General features: G+C 39.4%; 1 protein-coding gene across 1 annotated transcript; it reads left to right on the plus strand.

Annotated features, from left to right (window-relative positions):
* The first annotated feature begins 1,448 nt into the window (after window positions 1-1,448).
* On the plus strand, window positions 1,449-14,299 carry sltm (SAFB-like, transcription modulator). The gene is made up of 20 exons (XM_039689067.2): window positions 1,449-1,630; window positions 2,367-2,454; window positions 2,539-2,594; window positions 5,278-5,305; window positions 6,391-6,976; window positions 7,600-7,643; window positions 7,872-7,978; window positions 8,089-8,238; window positions 9,320-9,435; window positions 9,515-9,675; window positions 9,770-9,867; window positions 9,945-10,001; window positions 10,127-10,269; window positions 10,356-10,536; window positions 10,623-10,747; window positions 10,840-11,013; window positions 11,148-11,471; window positions 13,294-13,429; window positions 13,510-13,670; window positions 13,821-14,299. Exons 1-20 carry the CDS (start codon window positions 1,496-1,498, stop codon window positions 13,915-13,917), a joined length of 2,967 nt encoding a protein of 988 aa, XP_039545001.2. The 5' UTR covers window positions 1,449-1,495; the 3' UTR covers window positions 13,918-14,299.
* Window positions 14,300-17,807: the final 3,508 nt, after the last annotated feature.

The raw sequence follows: 17,807 nt of genomic DNA on the forward strand, positions 1-17,807 counted from the left end.
TTATGTGTCCGGTTTTGTGCCTCCTTGAATCCGACACCCTTTTAAAGAATTTAACCGTGGGGACTAGTTTCCATCAATACCTTGGTTATTTTATTCTCAATAAAATAAAGCAGTAAAGTTTGTATTGGGTACTATAGTCATGATCTCATTACAAATGTCTAGTATACTGTACAAATTTGTTTCAGATTTTCTTATATAGCAGTTAGGGGCAGTCGTGGCCTAATGGTTAGAGAGTCAGACTCAAAGGTTGTGGGATAATATAGGTGGGGCAGTGATTGAACAGATGAACAGTGGTCTCTTCTACCCTCAATGCCCACGACTGAGGGGACAATTGCTGCCCGCTTCATCAGATGTGTTGTTCACTACTACTCACTGCTCCTAATGTGTGCGCACTATCTTGGAAGGGTTAAATGCAGAGGACAAATTAAGAGAATGGGTTATCGTACTTGACCTTTGCGTCACTTAACAAAAAAAGGTACAATGCGATAAAAATGGCAGCACTGGGACTGAGAAAAATGCTTATGGTAGACTGCGTACTAGACGGCTTCGAACATATTGATAGACGGTCATTATTAAATTTCAAAAAATAGAAATTGGTATATTAAACTTATTTTAGTAATATTTATCTTGTAAACCTGCTTGTTAAAAAATAACCTTTAAGAAAAAGTATGTTTTTATTTTGCGATATTGATGGAAAATCTCAAGATTTGGGTCAAGTTGAAAGTGATATAGGCCTTGGTGATATACGCCAAATGATTGCATTCAATTTAATATGAAGCAATTCGTAAACAGTCATAGTAATGACTGACAAATGGTTATACACTGCACAACTTTTTTTAAACTCTTAATATTTTTGTATTTAGTTGGCTACTTACTGAATTGATGCTTTCAACAAGAACATGTCATAAGGGAAAACATTAAAACAGTGTAAATAAAGATAGTAAAGTTAGTCCACGGCCACGCCCCCGTGCTAATGGTACCGCCCACGGCGCAAAATACAAGACGAAAATTTAAAAAAAAAATCAGTTTAGATTTCATTTATTCAAATGGTTGTTTCTGAAGTCACAATTTAACACAAGTAAAGTTGAAAAAAGGGAGAAAAATGCAACTATCCTAATAATGAAACTATGAATGAACGAAAAAGTACACGGACCAATGATATTATCTGACCGAGTTCTTCTCTACCGTGGTCTAAATCATTTAAATCATTTCGATAATCTCTGTTCAGTGTTTGCTAAATATTAGTTGTTTTCATGCCTTTTGCAAGACACTGTAATTTTCAGTGACACTGTGTTGGCAACATAACTAAAACCTTACCGCGCGTAATATATAAAATCTTAGAGAAATGTGTCATTTGCATTATCATGACATGGATAGGGAATCGTCAACAGGGGTATATGGTTGGATGTCCTGTGGTGCTCGCATAGGGTGCTCGGTGAGTGTGTCGCTGTTGCCCTCGCTCACACACACACATATATCCAGTTACACTGGTAAAATGGCGTCGGTGGCCATTTCAGCGGAGACTAAGAAGATTACAGATTTACGCGTTGTAGACCTGAAATCTGAACTCAAAAGACGAAATCTGGATATTACTGGAGTAAAAAATACACTCATCGCAAGACTGAAGCAGGTAATTTTAATTTAAAAGTGTAAATTACGGTGACGTGTTGGCAAACCATCGCGATCTAGCTTAATGGCTAGTGAGTTAGCATAACGCTAGCATTTTTTATTCCAAACATATTTGTATTCCCGGCGTTTTTCAATGTCTTTACTAACAACACAAATATAATGCCCGTATTTCGATTTTTGGAAACTTTAATTTGTGCGAAATATTTATTAGCAGTTTTAGCAATGAATCTAAGTTAAGGATTTAGCTGCTATTTAGCAGGCTAAAGTAGCTATAGCCAATGCCCCTGCACGCGCTCAGATCAGTTGCTTCAACTTTAAACAAATTCACCATTTCTATTTAACTACACTCTTTGTGTGAAGTTATTTATACAGTTGAAGTGTCAAATGTAATGTTGTGTGCAACAATATACATATGTCTTACTAGATATAAATTAGGAAGGTTTGTGAGATGCAAGACAGCGTTGCACCTGGACGTTGTTTTATTATAGTCCATTGTGCAGAACTATTAGCTTTAGTTATTTGCAGTGGAACTTAATCCAGATTTATTTAAACAGAAAATATGTATTTTGGTGCTCAAACCTTCTGCATGCCGTGTGTTTCAGATCTGCACCTTCATAATTCGCTTTTTCAACATCATTCTGCAACACAATTAGCTACAGTGTGATTACAATGGGAATTTCTGGTCAACGAATATTCTCAATGTTTGAAATTGAATAGTCTGGTATCTTTGTGTGCAGGCGATAGAGGATGAAGGTGGTGATCCAGACAGCATTGAGCTCACCATGTCAGCTGACACACCCACGAGAAAACATGGCAAATCTAAAGGTAAGTTAAATCTTCACTATCTGAACTCAACTTCTTTAACTAACTTGAATAAGTTGATCAAATTCCTTTATTGCACATCATCAGGAAAGAAGACAGACCTGGATGCTGATACCACCATGGAAGAGGAATCCTTATCTAAGGTATGAAAAGTTTGAAACTAAATTATTAATATATTGGTATGAATTTTTGGGTACATTTTTATAAAAGCATTTAATCTAAAATGAATGATTTAGCATTTTGAGCTAATCATTTGAGTCAAAGATTGTGCCCAAAAGACATTCTGAAGACATTCTCTTGCAGGCCCAACAAAATGGCTTGTGTGTGAGCAGACACGTTCAGTTTTTAAGTGTAGTGTCTGTTCTCTTAACGGAACTAAATTATTTTTATTAGGCTACTATAAAAAAATGTAAACTACGGTGGGGTCTGTGCCACGGTGGGCAAGCAGAGGTGGGTAGAGTATCCAAAAACTGTACTCAAGTAAAAGCGAACTGATTTAGACAGATCTGCCCACTTTTTTTGATGAAGTCTTTGAATAGAATCAACTCTTAGTGATTCATTTGTGAAATTGAGCATCGCTCATGCCCATAAAAAAGATACAATGTGCTTGAACTACGTTCTACGTCCTAAGTTAGTACTTGTATTGCATTAAACCTGCAGTCCGCAGTTTTTCCTCTGTCGCCATCTCTGTTCGAAATCTGCAATTGCAGTCATTGCAGAATTATCAAAATTCCATGTTGTACTTCAACACCCTCGACACGGCACAGCGTGGATGAACACAATGTTTCGAGAAGATTGTGAGGCTGTCAGTCATCGCGCCGGTGTGGATAGTGTCATGGAAGTTGTGATAAACATCAGCGCATCTCCTGTGACGTAGGCGCTAGCGACGACTTATAATGGCGTTTAACGGAGGCGTAGTGGTGTCCCATTTCTTAGGGGAATATTTTCACCCCTACGCATTGCCACTCTGTTTCAAGGGTCAAGGGGAAGGCGAAGGGGTAGGGCTAGGGGAAAGGGAAGGGTTAAGGGGTAGAATTGGGATTGGCCCCAATTATCACGCAAAACCATGCAAATGATACATTGTTATCAAATTGTTAATGTTAACAACATCAGCATTGTGTGACATGTAATGTCCTTCCGATATGTATCCCTGTTTTTCGCATGTGTCCGGTTGCAGTCTCTTTGATTCTGTAGCCTCTCCAAAGTCCCAACAAAGTCTTTAGCAATCGATTTGATTCCGATTCTCAAGATCTTGAATCGATTATCATTATTCGATTCGATCCAAACTGATCCGAAGTTCGAGATTTAGATATTTGTTTTTGAAAAAAGCATTTTTTTCCAGCTGTTACCTGAATTACAGGACTATGGTTATGCAACATATTGATACTATTATTATAGACATTCAACTGCAAATTAATGTAATTTTGATTGTTGTAAAGAACAATCCCCCTTCCATGTTGATACAACTGCTTTCACAAACTTGCACTGTTGTACGTTACGACAGAGGACGCAGAGGTAGGCTATATCAGCAGGAGGATTGCAAGTAACCGCAGGAACTGTGATATTCACGTTTTTGATATTCAAGGCTATACTCTTCTTGTTTTGAATTTCATACATGTGTATTGAATGTTAGACAAGTTCGTAATGATAACGAGACTGTTTATCGTGGTAATATGTTGCCTACAGAGGCTTCGCACAGTGAATGAAAGAGATCGGCAGAGCATGTGTGATTAGCTGTGTCTGTCTTTGAAGTCATATGTATTCGTGGAAAGGTTGCCGTGTCAAAGGAAAGCGAAATAGTTGTCGATTCATCCTTTTAACGTTCACGTTACGAGTATTTACCATAAATGCGCATCAGCAGCAGCGCTGGTCAGCTTCCCACATCGCGAAGAAGCCGCAGGGAAATAAAATCAGTGAGTCACGCATTGAATCAATGTCATATAATAAGTGAAGCATCAGCTTCAGCGTTGCCCATGCGACGCATTGCTGCTCAGCTGACAAGTGGAACTCAAAGTTAAAAATGATTAAAACCTTGAACTTGTTTCATTACATCCATTTTAATGAAGCTGCTTTTTTGAACATGTTCGTTGAATGAATGGTTTAGTGACTCAAAGTTCATTGTCATAACAATGTGTGCGCTGAATGAAAGCTTTCAATGCGCACATAGGGATCTCCCAGTTGTGGGAAGTTAAAGTTCACGGGGAAAATGTAGGCCTATTAATAAATCGATTCTCTGAGTTACGGATCGATCTTTAGAAATTAATATGGAAATCGATTCAGAATTGGTGAACCAATTTTTTTCAACACAGCCCTACTTGAATCTCACGCCGAAATCCACCAGTACCACTGGAATTAAAAACATTATTACAAGCTTAGTGCTTTGAATCGAGCTATGGCAAGCACTAGATGAACACTGGCTGGTTATGTATTTTCTCAAATATGTATTTTGGATCATTTTTAACGCAAAAAAATCTACGGACTGCAGCTTTAAAATAAAGTAACGAGAGGAATGTTGCCAAACATTATGAAGTAAAAGTACAGTTGTTTTCATTAGAAATGTATTTGAGTTAAATTACCCACATTTATATCTTCTCTTAAAAGTAACATTTTTCGAAAAGAATACTAGTGGTACACGATATATCAGCCGCCGATATAATATCGGTTGATATGATACATTTTTTACACATCGGTATCGTTCAAAATAATATATTGATATGGATATTTGTTTGTCTTATTAGTTATTGATTACCAAGCATCACTGAACAATTTTCCCAAATTCTTTAGAACTTTAGCAAATTCTTATATCAGTTTTTATTTTATTTTCAGGAGACTGAGGAAGAGGAATCCGAAAAAGGTATGTCTGGTCACTCATTAGGGTGGAGATGTAACTCTTGTTTTTCAGGTTTCAGAAGGTTGGACTTCTCTTGCTTCCTTGTTTTTTTTTTTTTGCTGGTTTTCAATCTCAACGTTCTAGCCGTGGGTCTTGCAACAATTCAGACATTAAAACGTTCCATCTGGACCATGTGCTGCATCAAAGGACAGATAACGCTTCACCATTTGTGTTAACATCAGTGAAACTCCTAATCTCATCATCTAATTTGTTCAAGAGCACATTACCCTGCCACCACATGTCATCAGCAAGAGGAAGCCTTTCACCTACTCAAAGAGTTTCGTCTGTTCAGAACACCACCAAAGGTTCAGCAGGATGCCTCTTTCTTTCTGTCTGGACTACCCCCTGAAATGGAGATGGCAACAGGCTTTGACTGGTCGGAACATATTTTGCCTTTGACTGGTCAGAACATATGTTACCCTCGTTCACCAAAGTCTTGACGCTTCTTTCTGACTGCAATGTAGCCCACATGGCGTAAAGGGACATCAACATCACTGCTTGTGCTTTGAACTCAAGACTGGACATAGCTCAGTGGACACCCATTTTTAGCCGTGTTACTGGACAGAATGCTGTGAACAAGGACAGATTTCCCAACAACGGATCAGAGAAGATTTGCCACCCTGTTTTTGATTCGCCTTCATCAGCTGTAAACGGAGATGGACAGTCAGCGGAAACGTTTGAAAGACCCTTGATGTGACCACAAGAAGCTTAGTGACATCTGGCAGGAGGACTAGCGTTATGGTATAGATATGCAATTTCACTCTGACTGAATGCATGTCTGTAAAGCAGAGGAGTGTCACCATCACCCAGTTGTGGAACCTTCAAAATGTGGACCAAGATAGATTGTCACTGGCGCTGCGAGAAGATTGTTCAACCTCTTCGTTGTTCTCTAAGGAATGTGTTTTATGTATAGCTGTGGTTTCCTCACCCTCGATGACCACTAACACTAAACTTGCTCTTTGTTGTACTTTCTAGGTCACGTAGCACAGAGATGTGAATGTTAAACAATGTGTTTTTTTGCCATGTTCTATGCTTGTTAAATCCCTCAGATGTAACTGATACTGATGATGCTACTCGTGACAATTCTAAAACCTTCTCCTGTGAAGACGGCCTTGGAGAGCCTGAGCCTGAGGCTGAGGCAGGAGTGGAGCCTGATCTTGAGGCTGAGGCAGATGTGGAACCTGAGCCCGATCCTGATGTGGAGATTGAGGCCGAGAGAGAAGCTGAGCCTGAAGTCCCAGCGATGGAGGCCATGGAGAGCGAACCTGCTCCTGAACCCATAAAAGAAGTTGAGGATGACAATATATCTGTCACCATCCAGGCCGAAGATGCCATCACACTGGATGTGGATGGCGACGACCTCCTGGAAACAGGTAAACATGTGAAACTTCCAGATTCTGAGGCAGACAAGGGCTGCGAAGAGCCTGAGGCCACTGCTGAGATGAGGCAGGAGACAGATTCATTGACTGAAGCGATAGATGGCCGCAAGGATGGTAAGAGAGATGACGGGCTGAAGTCTGACGCCGCCAAGAAAGACAACAGAGAGGCCTCGAAGAAAGGAGAAACGGGAGACAAGGAAAAGGATTCTGGGAAGAAAGGCCCCTCTTCAACTGGGGCGACAGGTCAAGCAAAGAGGTTTGTCTTTCTATGTCAGTTCTTTAAGATACTACTACCAAGTTCCAGCTCAATAAGAACTCAGCATTGTGGGTAGCCGCAAGAATTTTTTCATAACAAGTTGTTCATTGTACCTAATCCCTGCCTTTGGTTTGCTCTTTTGGTTTGGTTTGCCATTTTTTCGAGTTTGGTAATTGGAATTAAACGAGGAGCAGAAAACACGTCTGTTACGCACACATTTCCAGCACTTGCTTTTCCAGTCCCTACTTATGGGTTAAAAAAAGAGCAATAGTTCCAGTGATGTCAGAGGGGTTTGTCAGTCCAGTGAAGTGATTCTCTCTGAAGTTGAACACCCTCCTGAGGATGTCATTGGTCAAGGGAATAAATTGGCAGAAAACCTGACACCCACCTTGCTCCTGTGGAAAAGCAAGAGAAAGAAGCCTTATTGGAGTTTTGTCCGAGTGCAAGACTTGCCTATGGGGATTTTTTTTGTTCTTTTCCTTTTTCTCTAATGCACCAAACATTTGTATAACCTTTGTTGTTCATTTGGAGATGTACCTCGGTGCCCACAGTCGTCTCTCATGCTTTGGTACTCATTTAAGTATTTTTCTCTTCTTGTTGCTCTCATAATATTCACATTTTAGCTCGTCAAAGGACAGAGATGGAAAGACTACAAAAGATGATAAAGGTATGACTTTATTTCCTAAATGGGTTTGCATTTTGGAATTTCAGCCTTATTTAAATGATGTATACAACAGCTGACCTAAATGATAAAACATCATTATTGACCTATTGTGTTTTTGAGCAGTAGTAAAAATCTGCCAGATACAATTTGAAGTTTAATTATTTTGAAATTGAATCTGCTCTAATGCTCAAGTTGTCATTAAAGTAGTGGCATGTCTTGTTCTGTTTTCAGGAAGTGGCAGCAGCAGCACCAGCTCTACTCGCAATCTGTGGGTGAGCGGTTTGTCGTCCAATACCAAAGCAGCCGATCTTAAGAACCTCTTTGGCAAATATGGAAAGGTAATGGCTATTTGTATGTTATACATTAGCACCAGCTTCAAATTAACGTGCTTGTGATGTTGTGAGGGGTTGGAAAAAACAATTTTTTTTTACATATTGTTTCAAAATAGGTTTTTAGTGCCAAAGTGGTCACCAATGCTCGTAGCCCAGGAGCCAAATGTTACGGACTAGTTACCATGTCATCCAGTGCAGAAGTGGCCAGATGCATCTCTCACCTGGACCGCACAGAACTCCATGGACAACAGATATGTGTGGATAGGGTAAGCACTTAACCAGTGTGGGATCATCAGTTGTGTTTGCCTTAGGCTTGCCACGGTAGTCGGTGTTACCGGTGTTCAGTCGCAACACCGGTTTCATGACATGCCCACCGCGGCACCGCGGTTGGCATGTGAAAAAAAATTAAAAAGTTTAAAAATATTGAACGCAATTATGCAGTAGTCGTTAAATCCTGCCTATTAACACACACACAACCCACAGAAAAGACGCGCGTCGGTATCGAGTTCTCTTTCGGACTTGAACAAAACATAAGACACAAATTATGCCAAAATGTCCATAAGAGCAGTCTTAAACGAACGTAGAGATTTTGTGAGAAAATGGGACGCGTGTCAGATCGCGTCTCTGTCAGCAACGGCTGTCCGAATTCGCTCACTCGTTTTTACTTACTCCTTCTCATTCACTCCTTCAAGTGAACAGTATTAGTGGACTAATGAAGGGAATAGGCCTAGTAAATGAGGGTTTAGGGGGCGATTTGGGATTCATCCCATGTTCTTGAGGAGTGAAAAATAGAGGACACTCACAACGCGTTGAAAGACAGGACCAAGCAGGTAATATTTAATATGAAACAGTCTCAACTTTCAAATTTGGTCAGTCAAAGAAAATCAAACAATAAATAGGCCTACCGTTTTGTGGCTCTTTAATGTGTCGTGACAGATTGTCTGATAAAGTTCCACCGACGTTAATCTACTCCTGACTGCTTTCTGACTGATCCTGTCAGATCATGTCTGTCAATCAGACTCCAAGTGAAGGATGAATTGACGCCAATTTAAAAGTGAAAGTTAGTTTCGTTTTCAAACTAGCGCATATTCAGGGCACAATAACAAAACAGTTCTTTCCCGCACTACCGCATCGTTATGTATGCCCGTGAAAACGTGCGCATTTTACGTTTGCCTTTAAATTAGCGATTTAAAAGCCCCCGCTTTTCCGCTTGAGACACCAGTATTACCGGTGTTGTCACATGTCGATTAACCGGTGAGAAAATATCCTCACCGTCACAACACTAGTTTGCCTTTGTGAAAAAACAAGCGGTATTTCATACTTAATCTCTTGGTATCATCCTCATAGGTAAAAACTGACCCGTTCAAAAAGGACTTCTCAAAGAAAGAGGGAGAAGAGAAGACAAGTTCCAGTAAAATTTCTGGAGAAAAGCGCACTCTAACGGGAGCAAAAACTTGCAACAAGTAAGAGTTTATGCAATTTTAATCTCTTTCCGTTTCATTGGTTATACACTGGTTATACTTTCCTTACTTGTTTTAATAGGACTCCAGTTTCATCTAAGAAGGAGGAGAAGAAATCAGACAAACCCTCTGAGAAGGACAGCAAAGAAGCAAAAAAACAGGACCCCAAAAGCAACAAATCTGATGCACCATCTTTCAATTCAGGAGCCGACGCGGCAAAGAAAGATGATAAGAAACATGGACGTATGTTATAGTTTGGTTATAATTACTTACTGAGAAAGCTTAAGAATTTCTGTTTGTGTTTTAAATATCTGTATCCATCCCTTCCTATCCACAGGAAAGAGTCCAGGTAATATGGTTCCTGACCATATTAAAGGAGATCAACACTTCAATAAATCTCGACCTCCTTTCAGAAGGGGTGGAAGGTTTGAGAAGGTACTGCAGACATCCTCGGTATGAACTGTATTATCATGAAAGAGGTAGAAGTTATCTGATTGTGTATTTCTTTGCAGCCTGGTCCACCCAACATGATGAACCGACGTCCTAGGTGGTTCATACCACCTGAGGAGGTTGGTGAACTCCTTTATATTGAGAAGACATAACCAATAGTAAATACGATCTGAATTAAGACTAAATACACTCACAGTATAAATACACAGTATTTTCTTTGAGAGTATTTCGTTCATACTTGCAGATGGAGATGATGAAGAAAGGACGGCCCATGCTCAACAAAGGTGGAAACAAAGACATCCTGCCATTTGAGAAGATGAAGGAACAGCGTACGCGTGAGCGCATGGTCAGGATGGAACGCGTTCGCAGGGCTATGGAACTGCGTAGGTAGGTGTACATTCATTTACGTTCACACACAAAAGAGTAAAGTGCTTGAGCTGCAGTCTGTAACGCTGTTTTGGTGTGATATCCAGACGGCGTGAGGTAGCAGAGCGAGAGCGCCGGGAGAGGGAGCGTATCCGCATTATGCGCGAGCGTGAAGAAAGGGAGAACCTAATGAGAGAGCGCCAACGGCTGGAGGTGGAAAGACAGAAACTCGAACGCGAGCGCATGGAGAGAGAGAGACTAGAACGGGAGCGGATCCGTATAGAGCAGGTACAACCACGAAATACCTGCCCGTGGAAACTCAAAGCAGAGATTCTGTCTGTACGTTGATGTTCCAAAAATGTATGTGTGTGCAGGAGCGACGCAAGGAAGCAGAGCGTTTGGCTCGTGAACGTGAGGAACTGAGACGGCAGCAGGAGCAGTTGCGTTACGAGCAGGAGAAACGAAACAACTTAAAGAGGGGACGTGATGTTGACCAGAGGTGTGCAAACAATACTTTTGGATATTAATTCTTGGGGTCTAGTGATTTATTTGGTTCAGTATGGTTAAGTTTTTCCATCTCTGTATGTGCAGGAGGGAAGACCCATACTGGAACAGTGGTAAAAAGATGCAAACGCAGCCAGAGGGCCGGATCGGTCAAGCTGGAGACTACAATAGCCGACAACAGAATCGTTTTAATGATTTCAACCCCAGAGACCGGAACCGATACCCACAGACATCAGCCGGGCAATCCAACAACTTTGATAGGTAAGCAATCACAAAAACAAAAGTAGGAAGAAGTTTCCCAATACTTTCATTCCAACAAGTAAATCTACCGAATTTCCGAATTGGCTCAAGTTGCGAATGAACGGCAACTGATGAATCCTTTTTTTATTCGGCAGACGCAACCGCTTTGACAATGAACCTGATGCAAAGAAAAATCGCCCTGCTCCGCGCAGAGAAAGTGCAGGGTTCGACCGCTATCCAAAAAACTTTGAAACTGTACGAAGAGCAGAGCCACCACCTCCACCTCGCACAGAGCTGCGAGACAGCGATCGCCGAGAGATCCGTGACCGTGATGAGCGTAGGCAGGTGTCCATGCCTGATCGACCAGCTGGAGGCAGAGCACCACCTCCTGTCATTGCTCACTCTCGCACCCCTAGAGACGGCAGCCACGCTGGCTGGAAAACTGATGGGGCAATGAATACGAAGCAAGGAGATGTCAGGTACAGATGAGCTTCTGTTTGGATTGCTGTATGGTTTGGAATTGAAATTTGTTTTTTATTCAGTACCTTTTCAATAATTGAATGATTTTCATGACAATTGGTCATATTACCTGCTCTTCTGCTTAGTTCCATCAATGTGGACAAAACGGTACTCTGACAGCAGTGTTCATTTTATTTTTTTATTAAGGGGAAATATTTACAATTGATTACTATTGATTATTTGGTTACACTTTACAGTAGGGTTTCATTAGTTAACATGAACTAAGAATTGACAATAATTACTACACCATATATTAATCTTGATTTCAACATTTACTAATACATTCTTAACACCATAAGTTGTATTTGTAGTTAATGCACTGTTAACAAACAATGAACAACAGTATTTATTTTTAACTAAGATTAACAAATGTATTGATCATTGTTAGTCCATGTTAATTATTATATTAACTTATGTTAACAAATGAGACCTTTTTGTAAAAGTGTTGGCGATTATTTTGACCATTTATATGAAAATTATAAATCGCATGAAATCACTGTCTCATCCATTTACATCCAGCATATTTTTTATTGCCAATAAGAACAACAATTATTTCTGTTACTTTTAAAAACACGTTATCGTTAACAAATACAGAAGTAGCTGTAAATGATGCACACAATGTCAGGAAAAGAATCATCCCTTTGCTAGAATACATTTTAACTGCACTGTGGGGCATTTTTTCCCCAACATAAAAAAACAACAACATTTTTGTTCCTTTCATTGGAATGAAGAAAAAAAACAAATATATAGCCACCAACCTCATTTATAGAAGCACGTAATATTGGATTTAATCCTAAATTTTATCTCGGGGCAGCAGTGGCTCAGTTGTTCATGTAGGTTGCCTACAATCCTATATTCCAGTATTCTAATTAAATACTCGCTAATTTGCATGTATTTTAAAAAGTGAAGTCTGAGTATTGGATAAAGCCAGGTTCAAAATCTATTTTTTCATTGTATTCACATATTAGATGGGGAAAAAAATTAGAGGGATTTTTGGATATCTACTTTTGTTATCTTGTAAATCAGAATTTACTGTCGATAACCTTAAATGATTTTCACTATGTTTTTTGGAATAAAATGTTATATAAATCAGTCTCGGAATAATATTTACAAATCCCTCTGTAAATGTCTTCATAATATAACTTGGTACAAGACTGGAAAGTTTGGTTCACTTTCACGATTGGTTGCTGATAAAAAGGAAATGGCCAATTTTGGATCTGACAGCATTGTAAACAGAAATGGTATATGTGATGATAGGGTGCAGACAGCGATCGCGGCGCAGCATGATGATTTAAAACGCCAACTTTTGGTGAATTTAGGAGAAATCTACAGATGCAAACAGACAAAGTGTAGTAAAATAAAGACCTTAATGTGTTATTTATGATTTTTTTTTTTTCACCACAAGTCTGTATGACATGTTACTGAAGACAAATATCCCAAAATTGACCAGTGAAAAAAAACAATAACGGTTTTACCTGCCTCATCTTTCCTTAAAGACAGAAACATGAAAAAGTCCTTATGCTTACGTCAACTGAAAAGCATGTGTTTCAAACTGCGCTCGTATACCAGTAATTATAATAATCCAACATTGATTAAGGAAAATCTTTTGTGCATACGGATGACTTAAATGAGGCCCCAGGTCTTTCTTTAAAAACAACTATCAAGTCAGTCTTGAACTCCCAAGATATCAAATCTCACTGAATAAACACTATCACAGACTGATATTTTTGGCTTGGCGTTGGTGAGCTGCTGGTAACCATTGATTGCTGCTTACTATTACAGAGCCGTGCGAATGCGTCCAGAACGTCCTGGCAGAGAAGGTCCTGGACCTGCCATAAGAGGGGTGTCCACAGCCAGCCGTGGCAGAACCAGCTTCAACAGTCGAGACGGAGGCAGACCTGTGGTTATGGGAGAGCAGGTGAAGTGCATGCCTCTGACACTTAGATTTGCAGACCTCCAGCAAAAGGATGACTAAATAACCTCCATTTTTTTTCACAGCCGCACTTTGGCAGTGGCAGGCAGGTGGTGGTGGAGCGGCATGGACGCGATCAGGGCCCCAGGAAAGACTGGCACGGGGCAGCAGGATCACAAAGCGGAGGATTCACAGATAACCGTCGAATGGGGGACAGTAGGCCTGGCATGATGGCACCACACTCCAGGTCTGTTTTGATCTAGAGTGCATATTTCAATATGTTGTCTCTTCTATTTATACCAGATCTAGCCACCTTATTTTTTAATTAACAACAGGTGGAGAAGTTTTTAATGTGAATGTTGGATGCATGCATACTGATTGGTGTTTCTTTCTGCAGTCATTCCTCCACTGGTATAAACAGAATTGTGCAGATCACTAATGTTCCCATGGCCGGTGGCAGCGGAGGATTCAAGCCCTTTAAAGGAAGGTTTTAGCATCTTGACTCTTCACAGCAAATACATATAAATACTTTTTTTGTTTCCTTTTTTTATTTTGAACTTCTGATGTTTTTAATCGGCTTAATTTATAGCCACGAGATTATTGTAAAGATTCACATTGAGTTAGTTTTTTTTTTTTTGTAAAAGGCTTTACATGTTAGGCTTTTCTTTCCTGAACTGTACTCGGCTGATCTGTAAACAACCTTTGTGCACATACATGTTTGTTTAGATGACCATAACTTCCAGATTATCTCATTTGCTTTGGGCAGACTACTGTGTGTAGCACTGGACACATCTGTAATTCCATTAACATTTCAATGTGATCCCTTTTTTTGTGGTTAATGATTGTTCGAGTTCATATTAAAGTATGTGAATGACATCTCTGTTTAGTTTGATTCTGTAAGTGTGCAGGCATACTTGCCCACAGTCGAGTCTGTGGAAGGAAGACTTTAGCAAGTCTGAAGTGGAAGAATGTTAATGACAATCGTAAGAATCACACAGACTCACTGACCAGATTTTCTTTAATCAGATGTATTGTCCCTCATCTAAGGCATTTGTTACAGAAAAATTGTCCATCTACTTTTTGACACAGTTGGGCTACATAAATGTTTTTGGTCTTTAATGAACCTTACCCACAAGGGAAGGTTGACCCTTGTAATATCCTAATTTTTTTTGTCCTTTTTCTTTTTGCTAAGTTAAAATCTTTTGTGTAAATATACGTATAAACACGTATAAAGGGTATAAAATAGAAATTGTAATGGGACTGTTCCTTAAAATGATTTAGGAGTACATGTTGTATTCAGCTGTTAAACATGCATCACAACTGCCTTTCCATTATGGACTGACCCAGTAAAATTTCAACTTCAAAGACAAATGCACCAAGATAAACCTTTCCAGTTCCCATCATTTGAAGACAGCATGTAAGTGTGGCATTTCAGTGTCAGTGAAGTTCAGAAAATAAGTATCCAATTGTAATGCCCTGTCAATCAAAAGCCCTCTCTTCAATATCAGATTTATTTTCCTTATACCTAAATGGCACTAAGATATGAAACATCAAATTATATTCATGAGAAGTCTTGCAAACCCTTGCTATCTGGAAACGGGGCAAGATAAATAAAATCTAAATGGCAGCATTTAGAGTGGGACTGAACCATTAGCAAGATCCTTATGTTCAGTTCTTAATATAGCTCCATAAATATAAGCCTTATTGCAAAACATGGTATATTTACTGGGTATTATGAAACAGGTTCAGCTGTAACCACACAAAATCGGGTGATTCTGATTGTATAAAAAGAGGTATATTTCTCATCTAGTGCATTCAATGTAACAGTGCATAAATAACTAAAATGGTCTATGACCTTTAACAGAGTTTCAAAGGGTGCTGCAAACCAATGGCCAACTTAGCAGACAAGGCCTTGGAATATTTACTGACACATGTTGGGGGTCAAAAATAGATTTAGCTAAACATTTTAGACAGTTTCAAGCCATTTTCTATTTGAAATAGGCTTTCTGTTTTTTTTTTAATAGAGCTTGCACCCACCATTCACCCCCCATAAATATGACATTTGAGTATTTATCACACTAACATGTAACTTCATTTTAGAAGCAAATGGTTAAAGCTTAAGCACATTACAGATGAATAAAGTTATTGGCAAACGATACAAACGACATTAGCTAATGCACACAGTGGGTACATATATGTGCTTGAGAAGTCTGTTGCACGTTGTCCTTAATCACTCCTTCATCAGACATGCTACTGATCAAAAGCACCCTGGAATGTCCATATTTAACTTGACCTGCAAGTACAACAATTGAGTAAGTATGTGACTTTCACGAATGAACTGGATCAGAACTGAGCGTCAGCTTATAATAATGATAAAGTTTGTTGTCGGTTAAAGGGATAATTCACTTTGAAATTCATTTTTGATACGTTTTAGCTAACCTCAAGGGCATCCAAGATGTAGGTGTCTTTGTTTCCACAGCATTTTCAATTTTGACATTTTTTGGTCAAACCGTTGTTGGCTGTCAGTCATATAATGCAGTTCTATGGGGATCTCCTAAAAGAGCATGCACAGAGAAGTCCACATTAAACATGATTTAATGACTCGTAAATGTAAGTACACACTGGTGGCCTAATTAATACACGAAACGAGCGGTTTGTGTTAGAAAACGAACAGTATTTATATAGTTTTTACCTCTTGTTAACAGCTGTCGAACTGATCTGAATCAGATGTTCAACTGAACCGAACTTAACCGTCTCCAAAGTCACGCCAGAAGTGATCTCTCGCGCGTCTACGTCACGCATTGTCTACGGAGATTTCGGAAGTTTTACCTTTCACTAAAAATATTTAGATATATTGAAATCGTCTTCCATTGCGATTTCCCGTATATCTAAATATGTTTAGTGAAAGGTAAAACTTCCGAAATCTCCGTGTAAACAATGCGTGATGCGCGAGAGATCACTTCCGGCGTAACTTTGGAGACGGTTCAGTTCGGTTCAGTTGGACATCTGATTCAGATCAGTTCGACGGCTGTTAACAAGAGGTAAACTATATAAATACTGCTTGTTTTCTTACACAAACCGCTCGTTTCGAGTCATTAAATCGTGTTTAATTTGGAGTTCTCTGTGCATGCTCTTTTAGGAGATCCCGATAGACCTGCATTATATGACTGACAGACAACAACAGTTTGACCAAAAAATGTCAAAATTGAAAATGCTGTGGAAACAAAGACACCTACATCTTGGATGCCCTTGAGGTAAGCTAAAAACATATCAAAAATTAATTTCAAAGTGAACTATCCCTTTAAAATGGATGACTTACCAGTTACAGATATATAATATCTCATTTCATCCCAAAAAACTAGGTACAAAACTTTTAAGACAATTCTCTGCCAAATCTATCGTATCTAGCTTGCACTTCCCACCGAATGACACCAATCTCAGAGGTGACAGAAGCTTGCTGATATTTATGAATTTAAATATAGTTCTTGAAATGTGAAATGATACCGTGAATGCTATTACCTTCTGGGGGAACAATAAAAACAGATTAACACAGACTGTGTTGTGCACTTTCTGGCTAAACACAATATTAGTACGCCAGCGAATTCTCGGGTAACCACAACTTCAAAAATAGTCTTAAAAGTCCAATTCCTCAAGTTGAAATGGTAGTTACAGCTATACATTTTAAAGGGCCGTTCACACCAAGGATGATAACTATAACTATAAGTGTTCTGCTTCTAAGAGAATAGGGAAGTTAACACTGCAGCTATAATGACACATACACTATATTGTTGGAATCACTTTCAGAATGATTAAAATAAATTAAATGTAACAGCTAATCAGAATGCACTCGGCTTTAAATCCGTTGGTGTGGACGCTAATGTAGTAATCGTTATAGTATCATTCTTGGTGTGAAATGACCTCAACAAAGGGGACTATTTCAAATCAAACACTGTGTACATTAGATTGAATCTATATCCGTTACCAAACAAGCTAAAACACGTCAAACTGTTTGCAAGACACTCATGGATATGTTCCTTCTGTGAAGGCCTGTGCGGTTTTCTGTCTATGGTAAGGTCTACAGATTGTCTCAGTCTTGTACCTATTTGTGTCAGTATAAAAGATCCTATAAATATTGTAAGGCTTTTTATATACAAAGAGTATTGGCCGCTGAGGGACCAAACGTCAAAGGAACAGCTCCAGCCCACGAATAGCATCGACAGATTCTACTAGTGCTCCCATGTGACCACTGGGCAACCGTCCGTTCTACGACTACACCATCACAAGCTTGTCTACATGCAGGATTTGTTCATTCATACACTGCGAGAGCAGAACAACAGGGAAATCAGCCCAACGGTAGTGTTTCTCTGAGTCTGAAGCTCAGCGC

This window comes from Pimephales promelas, chromosome 1 (assembly GCF_988280905.1).
Source record: "Pimephales promelas chromosome 1, fPimPro1.hap1.1, whole genome shotgun sequence".
Classification (NCBI taxonomy): domain Eukaryota; kingdom Metazoa; phylum Chordata; class Actinopteri; order Cypriniformes; family Leuciscidae; genus Pimephales; species Pimephales promelas.

Bases quoted from the DNA above. Each gene is read 5' to 3' on its own strand.
- sltm (XM_039689067.2), top strand. From the start codon at position 1,496: ATGGCGTCGGTGGCCATTTCAGCGGAGACTAAGAAGATTACAGATTTA. The intron at 7,644-7,871 runs GTATGACTTTAT...TTCTGTTTTCAG, and splicing joins GACTACAAAAGATGATAAAG to GAAGTGGCAGCAGCAGCACC. The intron at 9,676-9,769 runs GTATGTTATAGT...TCCTATCCACAG, and splicing joins AGATGATAAGAAACATGGAC to GAAAGAGTCCAGGTAATATG.